Genomic DNA, 14,186 nt, shown 5'->3' with positions numbered 1-14,186 from the left:
ATTATTATAACTGTTTACATGTATGTACTGTAACATAGGATACTGGAAGAGAAGAGGTTAATCTCAATCCACCTAACTTTGAGAATTATTAAGAAAAGGGCCTAGGCCATAAATATGTTATATCACAGTTTTGAATGCAGCCAGACACAATAAGTCTGTACTAGGAAGATTCCTACATTGTCATTGGGGTGACCTAATTGCTACTCTGAAAGGGTAGAGGGTTGAAATTGTTTTATGACTTCCAGGAGCTGCTACAGATCTTAGCATGGCTCTCTGTGTGTATTATTGACAACTTTGTGATAAACCCTGATACTTTCCAGCAATGGGGGGGGGGGGTTACATGGAAACCAGAAGTCAGGTGACTACATTTATGTGATGTCATTCTGTACAGAAATTATTTTTTTAATATTAAGTGAGAGAGAAGTGTCAGGGGCAGTCTGTTTCTTGGAACCTGGCATAGAAGGATCCCTCACCTACTTCATCTTGCCTTGCTCTAGTAAGTTAACCAAGGAAGAATAACTCTTTAGATTACTCAGTAAATATTGTGAGATTAGTTAATTACTATTTTTTCAGTTTCTGTGTGAATTTATTCATCTGTGTTATTTTAATGTTTCCTGTGGTTGACACTCTGGTGTTTATTGTAAATAGATATTTAATATTTTCATGTTCTTTTATTATTTATTTTTAAATATATTTAAACTTTTCTTTGTGGCTGGTCCCTTTAGAGAAAATGTTAACCTTTGAGAGTACATCTATTGGTAACACTGTGGCCTCTCCTGAAGCCTAGCTGTTTGGTCAACATTACCACTTGTATTAGTATTTTCACTCAGTATAACTGGGCACCCTTGCAAGAACCTTAGGTAGCTGGCTTTGTAGTGTCTGGTGGCAGGGATAACCACCTTATAGTTTGGGCAGGAGGGGCCACAACAGGCAAATCTGTGCCAAGCCTTTCTCTGGTGTGTGTGTGTGTGTGTGTGTGTGTGAAAAGCAAATCTAATTGTGTGTGTGTGTGTGTGTGTGTGTGTGTGTGTGTGTGTGTGTGTGTGTGTGTGTGTGTGTGTGTGTGAGCTTCTTGGAGTAGGGACATGAAGCAGTAGTTTCACAGAGAGGGTGCTGGAGGACTTGGCTACAGCTGTGCCAGTGGGCAGCCTTATTGGGGACCTGGGGAGAGACAGAGAGAGAGAGAAACCCAGACCCCAGGCTGAGTGTATTCCTTATGTGCTGTTAAGGGAAATTGTGCTTGATGCAGAGTGGTTTACATGTGGAAATACTGAGTGTATCCACTTGTATTCCAAGTGAATGTCACTCTCCAGTGTCAGTGGTGAGGATTCAGGATCCTTGATTACTGCCCAGAGTGGGGACATCACACACACTTATGAATGTGTCTCGCCATTGCTCATGCTACTTTTTCTAGGTAAGAGTGGGATATATCTGTAGGTTTATTCACATGCTAATTTACTTGCCCACATTGATAAGGTGGTCTGTCAAGCATTACCTTCTTTCTGTTGCCTCAATAAATCTTTATTGTGGAAAAAAATCTTTCTGTATTGCCACATTGTGTGGTAAATTGGGCATTACGGCAACAGAACGATCTAACTTTCCATACACAGTTTGTATGCAGACTTGAGTAATGAGATACTGTTTTCTGTTTCAATGAATGCAGACTACTTCAACTGCCTTTGTAGTAAGGGTCAAATATGTTGTGCCTTTATAAGCATAATCATAATGCCTAAATCTGGTAGTCATCTCTGCAGCTACCTGCAGTCAGTTACTTATTTAACTTTTCAGTAACTCAGCAGCAGAAGTCTGACTCAATTATTGTAGTAGACAGTTCATCACATTCAGTAGGCATCATTAGCAAAATGCTTTTCAAAGGTTATCATTTTTGCAGGTGTAAGTGTTATGACCCCTTCTTGCACATATAAAACAGAGTATGCTTACAACTGAAGTTTTCTGTTTGGTACCACAATACGATACATGATTTGCTGTAGTTTTAAAGCTGCATTGCATAACAATTTCTCTGCAAGTATAACAAAATATTCAGCGTTCTTAGAGTCAGTCTGAAACACCCACTTTTGTAAAAAGCAAAGTAAGCCCTCCTAACTTTCTCAGTGACCACAATTTTTGACATCTTATTATTTTTTTATGTTGATCTAGCCACAAAATAAGTGCATGTTTTAATTCATTTAACCAAAACTCTGTCATTTTTGTTATGAGAAAATGTCTTTCTATGAAACTTATCAGCTCTAGATAACAGTGATGTTTTGCTTTCTCATTGTCTTAATTTTTGGTCCTTTCTATGACCATGAAGGCTTTAAAGTCTCCTCAGTTACCTGAGCTTGGAGGATTCTAGTCCAGTCAGTACATTTTCATCCCACCTGGTGGGTGCACCACTTGAAAGCTACCAGGTATATCCTATCCTGGTTAGTTATTTTCATTGATGGAACTGTCTATAGCATTGTCATGGATTTAGCAATTGACACTATTGTCTCAACTGCAGCAAGTGGTGCATGGTCATTATCTTGGCAAAAAAGATTTTACTGATATTATGTAAGTCTTAAGTATGGTTACAGTGCCTATGTCATTGCATTGTTACTGTCTCTCTCTGTATGGGTTAACATTGATTTAGGAGATTTTGTTAATATTCACAACATATGAGGGACAGTGTCAAAGATCTTGACAAAGTCCAGATAAGCCCTGTGGATGGTGTGTCCATGGCATTCGTAACACTTTTTCAAAGAAATCAATTGAGCAGGCATAATCTGGCTTTTACAAAGCCAAACTGGTGTGTGTCCAGGGTTGCTATAATACTTTACATAGCTGTGCAAATAATATATAGAGAGACTAATAGAACTTTAAGAGAGGGACAGCTTTTATGTAAGGTCACTGCATCTGTCATTCTCCACACCTCATTGAAATAACCAGTGGAGAGATTCAGGTTGAAGAGTTGATGGAGACGTTTTGCCAAGTGGGAATATATGCATCTCACTATGCATCCAGTTATATTGTCAGTACCCATAGACGTGGTATTTTTAATTTTGGAAAGTGTCAAAAGTACTTGGTCCAAATTCATCTCTGATGGGGAAGCTGAGGGAATAGAGGGACAGGGTTGTTGGAGTAAATTTGGAAGTGAATTTGTCTACAAGAATATTAGCAGTGTCCTTCATTGGTGTCAGAAAAGGAGGGTATCATTGGGAGGAAGTTTAGTACAGAATTGTAAGTAACCTCTGATTCCTAAACCATCTGAAGAAGGCTTATAGTTGTGCTTTGAAATAGTTTATTACATATTTGGCCTTAGATTTTCTTATGGTAAGCTTACCCAAATCAGGCCAGTAAATTTACCCTTTTGGTTATTTTAAATGCTGCCTCATGAGTCATTAAGCATTCTATTAAGTGTGCTTATGATGCATTGGATGTGTCCAGGGCTGTTGTTATTGGTACAGTAATATTTAGGAATGCATCTGTAAGATTACAGAATTTCTCTGTGTTAATGCACAGTTACTAAATCTGCCTCTTGATAGGGGCCATTGTTTTAATATTCTTCAGCTGAAGTACTGGAAAAACTAGAAGAAAGGAGGAAGGTGATACAAGGAGTCAAACAAGTCTTTTTGTCTCCTATTTCAAAATACAAAAGGAATTACTTTTTTCCCCAGATCCATTTTTTAAATACTTTTAACTGCTCCCAGCAAAAACTCTACCAAACAACAACTCAGGAATAAAAAAATGGGAAGGAGGTTCAAAAAGGAAAGGAAAGGACTGTTGAGGACTCTCCTTTCAAAAGAAGCCTCAGTGACTACTTGTGTGTCTTTACCTCCACCTCTCCTCCTCACCCTGACTATTCTTTTGCCAAATTGCATGTATTTCCTCCCAGTGCCTTCATGTCTAGAAACAGATAACTTCAGATGCTTGTGTTCTAAAAATAAACCAGAATAGTTAGAGACTACAATGGGCATCCTTTCCATTTCAAGTGGGTATCGCATCTTCCTTCAAAAAAAAATAAATTTTCTTAATCCTCAGACTCTGTCAGATCTGTAGAGGATTTTATTTAAGAATGTTTCTGGTTCCCTGAAAGCACATGCTGACCTGTTTATACCTTCAAAAGCATCTTCATCTCAAAATTCAAGATGTTCACTTTACAAACCCTTTTTCCTCTATTTCCAAAGGCATTTTTGGTCACACTAGACCTAAAAATGCCTACCTGCACAGTCCAGTTCACAAAAAGCACAGGCTTTACCTAAGATTATTTGCTTTGAGATTTTACTTTTAGTTTATGTCTTTGCCTTTTAGTCTTTCCACTGCTCCAAGAGTTTTCACAAAGTGCCTTGTCCCAGTCATAGCTTTTTGCAGACATTAGAGAGCTGCCTCATTTCAGCGCCCTTCATCTGAAACCAACAGTAACTCTTCAGTTCACTGTTCATCTTTTCAGCAACTTGAGCTTCAAACTAAAACTGAAAAAAGTGTTCTTTAAAACCCTCTCACAGGTTAGTATTTCTAAGGTATCTAATAGACACCTCTCTACCTACAGCTTACCTCCCTCTAGGCAAAATGTCATCTTTCCATCTTCCCTTCTTAAATCTAGCCCATCAAAATATGCTCATAGCAGGACAGTCCCTCAGACTTCTGGGTTACATGGGTTTACTGAGTCTGTTGGTCCAATTTGACAGGCTCTACTCCAGTGCTACCTTAAAACAGTTTGAGACTAACATCTCTATCCGTTATCTTTGCAAATTCCAGTTCTCAGTTTCCTCAAGAAGAAACTCCTATGATAGGCCAATTGAGACTTGCTAAATACTGGCCTTCCTTTTTCTTTCTCTCCTCCTGCTCAGCCCATCAGTCAGTCAGTCAGAACAGATACTTCAGGCGGTTTACCTTCATATCGTTGATCACATATGATCGACCGGCCACATCGTTGACCTGTTTCCGCGAAACCAGAACAGTGAAACTTTTAAAATGTCGAATAAATGTTGAACTTTGACATTTCTGGCCATGCCACACCTCCACACCAGTGCTACTATGGGTCAAAAAGGGGGTGAGATTTTGTCGTTCAGATATGTGGAATTCGTCGTTTAGGATGTTTGCACTTCGGTATTCGTGAATGCGGGGTCGACCATATTGAGATCGGCATTATGAAGGTAAACCACTTCAGGCTTTGCATTGGGGTGGGGAGAGCCGGTCCTTCAAGGCAACAGGGTCCAGGGCTTATGGGAGCCAAATTTCAGGCAGAAGCACATAAATCTGAAAAAGATGATGGTGCTTATAAAACTTGTTAGCCGGTATGGATCAGCTGGGGACTCCTGGACCTTTGTTGGTGATAACAGATAAAAAATATATTCAAACATTGGGGGGGGGCAAGGCCCTACCCCCCCCCCTTTGCTGATTAGCCATCAGCAAGGGGGGGGGGGGTTAGGGCCTTTGCTGATTAGCCATCATTGTCTGAAAACCAATAATTCAGAACAGTCTCACTCGTCAGGTCACATACATCCTTTCAAAGCAGTACAGAACAACAGATACTTTGAGAACATCCAGGGTAGACCCTCACGAGTGAATACTACATTCAGAGGTCTTCCGGGAGATTTTCCACCTGTGGGGAGCTCCCCAAGTAAATCTGCATATTTCTTATTTCAGCAGACAGTTAAAGCAGTTCTCTTTCAGGACTCCTTAAAAAGGCCTGGAAGACAGATGAATTCTCTTTCCCACTGACATGAATGTTCCTCCAGGCCTTCTTCCCATTCCTCTGATACCTGAAGTTATTCTTAAGATCAAGATGGATGTACCAAAGATACTGCTGGTAAAACTCCATTTTGGCCAATACAACATTGCTTATCCCTTCTCGTACCTGGTCAGGAATATTTCCTCAACTACTTCACAGACTGCACATGCTCATACAGGTCAAGGGATCCCTAATCCACCCCATCATTCAGAATCTCCAACTGACTCTACTGATGACAGATTTTTTTTATCCCATTTGGGCACTTTTTAAATGAGAATGTGCTGCAGGTATTAGATTAGGCTAGGAAAACCTGCTAGTAGGAAATCATACTCTGCTAAATGTAAAAGATTTTTTATTTGGTGTCATAAAAGAGGGCAAGATTCATACCAACTGGATGATTCTCTGGTTCAGTAGTAACTATGTGAATTACTTATCTTAGGCTAGTGCACGCCTTTCAGCTATTTCTGCTTGTCTGTACTGTGATCCTACCCGTTCATCCTTATTTCAAATTAAACAATTTTTGAAAGAGATTTTACATTTTAGCCCCCCAGATATAGGTGACACTTCCTTGGGAGTCTTCATTTTGTTTTGGAGAAGTTAGTCTTCTCTTTCTTTGAACCTGCAGCCAATTCTTTAAAATGGAAGACTGTTTTCATTTATTGCTGTGACCTCAGCTAGATGGGTATCCGAATTATGTCCCTAATTTCTGTGTCACCTTTTCTGATTTTCCATAAAGAGTGGGTGAGTCTTAGAACCAAACCTTCATTTATGCCAAAGGTTGTTTCTGAATTTACCTTAAATCAGGCTTTTCATCACCCTGTGTTCTACCCTGATCCCAGAAACAGAGGACAAAGGATCCTTCATACTTTACATGTCCATAGACATTTTTACATGGACAAGGCTAAAGAATTTGTGGGAAATCTAACCAACCTTTTCTTTCCTTTGATGTAAAAAGAGAAAAGATAGTCAATGTCTAAACAAACAGTTCTAGTTGCAGGCAGTTCAGTTTTGTTGCTCTCACCATGGTTAAAGTCCTGCACAGAAAGTCAAAGCTGTCTCTAGCAGAGCTGTGGCTACTTCTGAGGCTTTCTGTAAAAGGGGACTCTAGATCTATCCTAGAGATGCTACTTTGTATTCAGTACACACCTTTACTAAGCACTATAAGCCATGTTCCATCTCCAGAGCTACAGTAGGATTTACTAAAGCTATACTACAAGGGCCTCTAGGCTTTGGTCTTTCTCCGTTTACCCTTTCTTCCTGAGCTATGGCAATCATCCTATATAGTTATGACTACTCCAGCTGTGATCTAATGAAGTTAACTTACCATAACAGTAGATGTTCAAATAGATCACTGTTGTAGTATTAGCACCTCTGATCTTTTCTTTTTTACTCTTCCCAGGCCAGGAAGAGGAATCCTACCTTAGCTGTGTTCTTTTGACATGATATGTCATTCTTTAACAAATTTGACTCAACTGTTGTAGAGGTTCAGGCCTCACACTCCCTTTTGGCAAGAAAGCTCTGATTTTGGCATGCCTTATGTCCATCTTATACTAGCACATATTCTCATGCTTTGAGCAGATGCACGGTGCACAAGAACATTGTAGAAAGCTTTGTAGACTTCCTGGTCATCCAATATCCTTGACAGGATACACCCCATGTAATTATGGCTATTGCGACATGTGATCTATTCAAACATATACTATTATGGTAAGTTCCCTTACACAATTGTAATTTTTGTTAATGTTTGGCCCTTACACTGTATTCGTATTGTAGTGTATTTTTTATCCTTTTGGTTATGTTTACTATTCTTAAATATTCCTAGAAGTTTTGTAATGCAAAAAGGTACATTAACAACAATTTTCTCTTTTGCATAATATTATTTTTTTCTTTTTACAGATCATGGATTTGTTGGGTATTCTGAAGATCTGCTTTATAATAATACTTTTCCAGACTACACACTAGGAGAATCCTTCTTTACTGTGTTTGGAGTTTTCTTTCCTGCTGCTACAGGTAAGTCTTATTTCTTTTTTATATTAAGAAAGACCAGTATTTAAGTTCATGTTTGGGATCAGTGTGGAACATAGGGAGATGAAAGGCCAGATTTAAGGTATATTTAGAAACAAACTTTGGCATAAGTGGAGCTTAGATTATGCAAGAACACAAAACAACACTGCAGATGGAAGACAGATGGATAAAGTTGTAGCAATGTTGAGCCAGGAGCAGAGTGGCAGGAGCAATGTTTGGAATCCAAGAGGTAAGTCCTAAGGTTTACTTTGAAGTATTTTGGAATTTCTAATTTGTTTTAAGTCTTATGGTAGAGGATTCCAACATATGGATACATGTGAGGAATACATTGTTTCAACATGTTTATTGTTTGGTCTTTGGACTTGGACAAGATGCATCCTTATTCATGAGAGATCTAGATGGTGAGTACCATAGCATTACTATCTTCAATGTTGGTCATCTGTTTGGGTGATGAATTATACTTTGGACCAATTTAACTTATTACAGCTGAGTGATACCTCCAGTTGTTTTTGCAGTTACATCTTACTGACGCCTCTAGGTGTCAAATATTACTTGCTTATATTTACATCAGTAATTCCAAAACTATACTACATGCAAGGTATTAAAAGATCTCATACTAAAGGTTACACAACAGCAAACTCAGCTGTCTTGATATTTGTCCTCTGTCTTTTACGGATAAAGAGAAATTAATTATTATTCACATAATATTTATTTACATAGATATCAATTTCATATTTTTATAAATATTTCAACAACCAAGCAACATATACAGTACTACTTAGCCTCATTTGAAAGTACTCAGTTGGATGAACAAAATTCTGCGAAAGTATGTGTGTAGCTTGAGAGGTTTCTGAGATACTGTAAGTTATTTATAAAATATTAGAAATGCAATAATTACTGTGTTCATAGGATCATAGGAAGTTACTAGGCTAATGGCTCAAGGGCCCTTGCAAGCCTAACCAAGTTCAACTGTATTCCCAAGCATATTTGGTTCAAGAAGACACTAAAATCAGCACTTTTTGCTCCTCTCCAAGAGGAACACAGGTGGAACCCCTGGGGTAAATTTCTGGTTACCCATCCAGTCATCCAAATTGTGCTTGAATAGGGCCAACGAGGGGCTTTGTTTAACATGAATAGGAAGCTTGTTCCAAAGGTGGGGCAACCTCTGCGAGACAAATCTGTCTCTCCAGCAAGTTCTGTTGATGTCACATACCAAGTTAAGGTCCTTTGAGTGAGTGACCACTATGCCATTTGACTTGCAAATATGTAGCATTTCCATTAAAGCTGGGTCAGAGATTGCTTTATATGGAAGGCACAGGTCACCTCTGCACAGTTTGTACGATACAGATTAAAGTGACAATTATTTCAGTCTGTCTGCCTAAGACGGATCTTGAAGACCCTAAATTTTCTATGTAAGGAACCTTTGTGCTCTCTCCAATTGCTGCCAATATTTGGAATGTTTTATTATTGGCCTAATGAGGGAAGAGCATAGAGGGGGTTATAACCTCTTTTTTATGGAGGCAATGCCCTTACTTATGAGATGAGCAATATAAAATGCCCTTCTTATCACTGTGTAGACATTGTGATTGAAGTTAAGGTTGTTGTCAACCTGTGTGCCTAGATCTATCACCACTGACTGTGTGTGTAGGGTATTGCTGTTGGTGTGCAAGTTTGCAAGAACATCACCCTTGCTGAAGGAGATGATAATGCATTTTTTTGCATTAAGTTTAAGACCATGACTTTAGCATCACTCATTAGTCTGCATAAGACCTGCTTGCAGGATGTTGACATCACTAGGAGTTTCAGTGATCACTCCCAGTCTGCAGTCATCAGCAAACTTTGCCAGCCACAGTCCTTTAGTTTTAGCCTGTACTTCAGGGAAATAGATTCTGAACTTTAGGGGTTCCAGAAGCAATCCCTGTGGAACAGCACTGGTTACAGGTTAGATGGAGGAGGTGGAGTCCCTTATTTTGACCATATGAGTTCTATCAGTAAGCCAGTTTGCACATTTGACAATATATGGGTTGATACCCAGCTGGGTGAGTTTATCAATGATGCCTGAGTGGGGAATTGTGTCAAAGGCCTTAGTTAAGTAGAGGTAGGCCATATGCACAGATTTGCCCTCATCTAGGGCTTGGATGACTGTCTCAAAGAAGTCAACCAAGTTTAACAGGCATAATCTCCCCTTGACAAAGCCAAATTGGGTGGGGTTGAGCATTTATAGGTTTCATATATCTTTGTTAATAAGAGGTCCATGATGATTTGTTCCACGGGCTTGCAGATAAGGCTGGTCAGGCTAATGATTCTATAGTTCCTGGGACCATGGATGCACCTCCTTTGTGCAAAGGGATGACAGTAGCTGTTTTCCATTCTGCTGGGATGAAGCCAGTGCTTTGGCTGTGATTGAAAAACATGCTCAATGGTGATGCTAATTCCTGTTTTAAGCCATGTAGAACACAGCCCCTGGGTGTTGTCTCATCCTATAGACGCTGTGTTTTAGGCCTTGGAGAGGGCATTTAAGACCTGCTCCTCAGAGTTACTAGGCAGGAGACAGGTATTACGGATGCTTTGGGGTACATGTGGTGGGGACAGGGGAGTGAATTTTCACTGAACCTGTCAGCCAGCAGGTTTGCTATTTCCACAGGTTCTATATAGGTAGTACCATTAATTACAGGTTCAGCGCAAATCTGGGCCTTACCTTTGTGACTTACCTTACTGTGACTTAAAAATTCAGTTTAAGACCTAGAAGCTAAAGAATACTACCAATATAAAAATTGTTTGTTCTGAAGAGATTTTTGCCATTACTTCCTTAATAACCCCTATGGTTCCAGAAATATGAACATTTGGTTGAAATGTGAGGACATAATTTAATTCTATCAAAAAGATTAGGCTCCACCCTTTGAAAGCTGCAGTGCAACCTTCCTGAGCTCCATTGGAAGGAATGAGTTAATTAGATTAAATTTTTGACAGCTGGAGAATTCCAAACAGTTTAGTTGGATGAATGCTCTGAATGCTAGAGAATGATTGGTTTTACTTGGAAGGTAAGTTGTAGAGTTTGCTATTTTATTATAACATTGTTCTAGTTTTGTAAAAAGGGAAGAGTTGACATCCTTGAGAAGGAGGCATAGGTGAGTGAAAGAGAGTTGGCAGTAGATATGAGAGGGCATTGGTCTTTCTACATTGCATGGTGAGACACGGTGATGTTTTGTAGGAGTCTTAGTTTTATATGGGTCTTTTAGATAGCAATTTGGATGTGTACATCAAATTTTAGGTTGTCAAGTCTAGTGCTTTGTGCAGATGATATAGTAAAGGTATTTTTATGATCAAAGTATTGTTTTGGGTGAAAAGTAGATTTTTTTATTATGTTTTGGTTAAACAGAAGATTAGATTGGTTAAAAAAAGAGTCAGTGGAGGAGTAGGATTATTGTGTAATAGTTTGTAGTGATGGTATGCTTGATACTAAGAAGACTATAGTGTTGTCGTCTGCATACTCAAACAGGAAGCCTTGTCCCACTGCATAACTGATGCTGCTTATAAAAATGTTAAAGAGAAGAGGACTTAGGATTGAGACAAAAAGGGACATCCATTGTTGTTGTTGTTGTTGTGTCTTTCGGCTTTTCCTGGTTAGAAGTTGCCACAGCGGAACTTTGGTCTGCTAATGATTGGCAGTAGATTTTTACGTGCCGAGTTCCCGGCCCTGACACACAACCTTCAACAAAGGCACGCCCATTCACGCATGTCTCCACACATAAGACGTTCTAGCTGAGAATCGAACAGGACAACGTCTTACTGTGAGGTGACAATGCTACCGCAGCACCACCACCGCAGTATTGGTAGGTAATTATGATGCTGTTTTTTCCCAGATTTTCAGAAAGTCCATCAGACAGGGATCCAAGGATGCTTTGTATACCAGGCATTCATCACCTCTCAACAGTCTGTAGGAGACTGAGTAGAGGGATAGGGCTTTGAGGCGATCTATGTAGGACATGTTGCGTATGGCCTCTATCCTTTATGTGAAGAATCTCTGTGGATGTACCAGTTGCTGCATGTGTCTAGTCAGGTACATGCCAAAGGGGGCATTGTACTCGATGATATGCCTGATGAGGGCCAAATACAGTGGAGCAATTACTTCCTTTGAACTTGATGCCATACCCTTTCTTATGAGTTATGCAACATCAAATGAGTTCTTTACTACCTTAGACACAAGATGGTCGAAGGTCCAGTTATTGTCTACATGCATCCCCAAATCTCTGACTACTGGGTATATTCTTAGGGGTGTGTTGTCATTGAGGTAGTTTGCAGGGATATCCAATGTCCAGAAGGATATTATTATGCATTTTTGGCATTGAGTTTTAGACTGTGGCTCTGGCACCGGTTATTTGTCTGAGTCGGCACTTCTTAGAGGATATTTGTGTCTTCAGGAGAATTCTACGACTACACCTAGTTTGTAGTCCTCTGTAAACTTGGTCAACTAGAAGGCCTTGACATTGGCCCTGACTTCAAAGTATTGGAGGACAAAAGTAAGTTGACCCAGTGCAGAGCCCTGTGGGACTCCGCTAGTTACCAGCCTCTTTGTAGAAGTGGATTCCCTATTGTAACTTCTTGGGTCCTATGTGAAAGCAAGTCGGTTATCCAGCAGGTGACTGGTCATTGACCTTTTGGGTTATAAAGGTAATTATTTTGAGTTAGGCAAAGAAAGATTTTTATCAATTTGGATGATTTCTCAGCTGTCTGTATGTTTTGAATGTCTACCATTGTTTCTCTGTTTTCTCTCTTTCTTGCATGACCTGTTTGGTGTTTCTAGAAACCCAAAGGACTGGATTAGATCTGACACATTTTTTTTTCTTTAGTGGAGCTTGAATACTGAGAAATGACAGGAAGTAAAAATGAAATTTTCAACTTTTAGATCTACAGTTAAGTTTTTTTGGGAAGATGAGTTGATTTGGTTAAGTGTAGATGCAAAGGAAATTTGACATTTGTGGGGTTTTGAACTAAGTTGTCTTGAGAGGTTTTTATAGCTTTTGATGCATTGTCAGATGGCATATGTGAGGTTATGATCACATAGGGCGTCTGGAAGTGAGCCTGTAGCTGAGAATTTGGTAGGGGCAGTGCTTAATATCGCGTTAAAGACTGAATTATTATTATTATTATTAATAATAATAATAGTCTTTTTTGAATCTGGTTGTCAGAATTAATCAGTTGAATAATGTTGTCTAGAATAATGGTGTTTTTAAATAGGCGAGCTATTGTTAAAATCACAGAGTATGATCATTTCTTAGGTGATATTTGTGGTCCATGATAGTATATCTTCAATTATAAAGAAATTGGTATTTGGTGGGATGTAGACTGCAAATTAAACACAGTGAATTCCTTGTGCTAAACTTTAGTAAGGTAAGAAAAATTAGCTTTGTGAAATTTGGGCACTGTATGAAAGTAGATTTAGAGGTCTAAGGAGTTACCATAAATGATAGCCAACTCTGTTGTTTAACCTGTCAGACCTGAAATGAAGCACCTTTTCATTTGCTCATCACAGCTGCTGTAAAATAAACATGAGGGTTATTGGTCAGTCTTCAGAGATTTGTCTCACTTTCAGTAGGACTAACATAATAAACATATTTACTATTTCTGTCTTAGATTAAGTAGAGGAGCATCAGACAAGCAACCAGACTAGGTTATACAGAATGGAAGCGTAGTTAACAGTGCCACCACTATGAAAATATCCTCCAGTCACTGCAAATGTCTGAAACCTCATTCCATTTTATCAAGTTTCTATCCATCCTGGTCCTTTTAAAGTATTATGGAGAGAAATGGGTTGCAAGCCACCTTCTGACCTGTTCTTATTATCTTGATAAACATTATCCCTGATAATATAGTTTTAAATAGTGCCATCCAATATTAGAACTCTATGAATGGGTCCCAGGCAATGTTATTAGCACATTCTGCTATGCGTCATGTCATATGACCTCAGCAGATCGGAAAGTTCTCTGATTTTATGAAACAGTGATATTGCACTTTTAATCCTGTGTCAGCCCCCCCCCCCATCTTTTAAATAAAATAATATAGCAATAACCCACGCCTGGGTGTGGGTAATGCTGGATTTATCCACTGTTGGTGTGGTTTGGTCACGAGGGCGAAGCCCGAGTGACCAAACAAAGCCATCCGTGGGTAAATCCAGCATTACCCACACCCAGAAGTGGGTTATTGCTATTATACAATGACATTATTTAAGAAAAAAAATAATTAATTTTCTTAAATAATGGCATTGTATAATGCCTCCTTGCTGCCCTTCCGCAGCTGTCTGGTATTCTGCAGCAGTTCTGATGTACTGTGCATGCGTATGCCTACGTAGTACATCAGAGCTGTGGGCAAAAGCAACGGCGAAAGCAAGATCTCTGTTGCTTTTTACAAACTGTTTCACTATGTTAAATGGGTTTAACATAGCAAGACAGCT

General features: G+C 39.2%; 1 protein-coding gene across 1 annotated transcript in view; it reads left to right on the top strand.

Annotated features, from left to right (window-relative positions):
* SLC12A8 (solute carrier family 12 member 8) overlaps positions 1-14,186 on the top strand; it is a 1,470,733-nt gene that overhangs the window by 1,047,776 nt on the left and 408,771 nt on the right. The window contains exon 5 of the mRNA XM_044075012.1: positions 7,607-7,720. Coding sequence (XP_043930947.1) covers positions 7,607-7,720 — 114 coding nt within the window. The remainder of the gene's footprint in view (positions 1-7,606; positions 7,721-14,186) is intronic.

Source organism: Protopterus annectens, chromosome 6.part0 (genome assembly GCF_019279795.1).
Source record: "Protopterus annectens isolate FY-2018-M chromosome 6.part0, PAN1.0, whole genome shotgun sequence".
NCBI lineage: Eukaryota > Metazoa > Chordata > Ceratodontiformes > Protopteridae > Protopterus > Protopterus annectens.
This window is presented reverse-complemented; position numbering and strand designations above follow the sequence as displayed.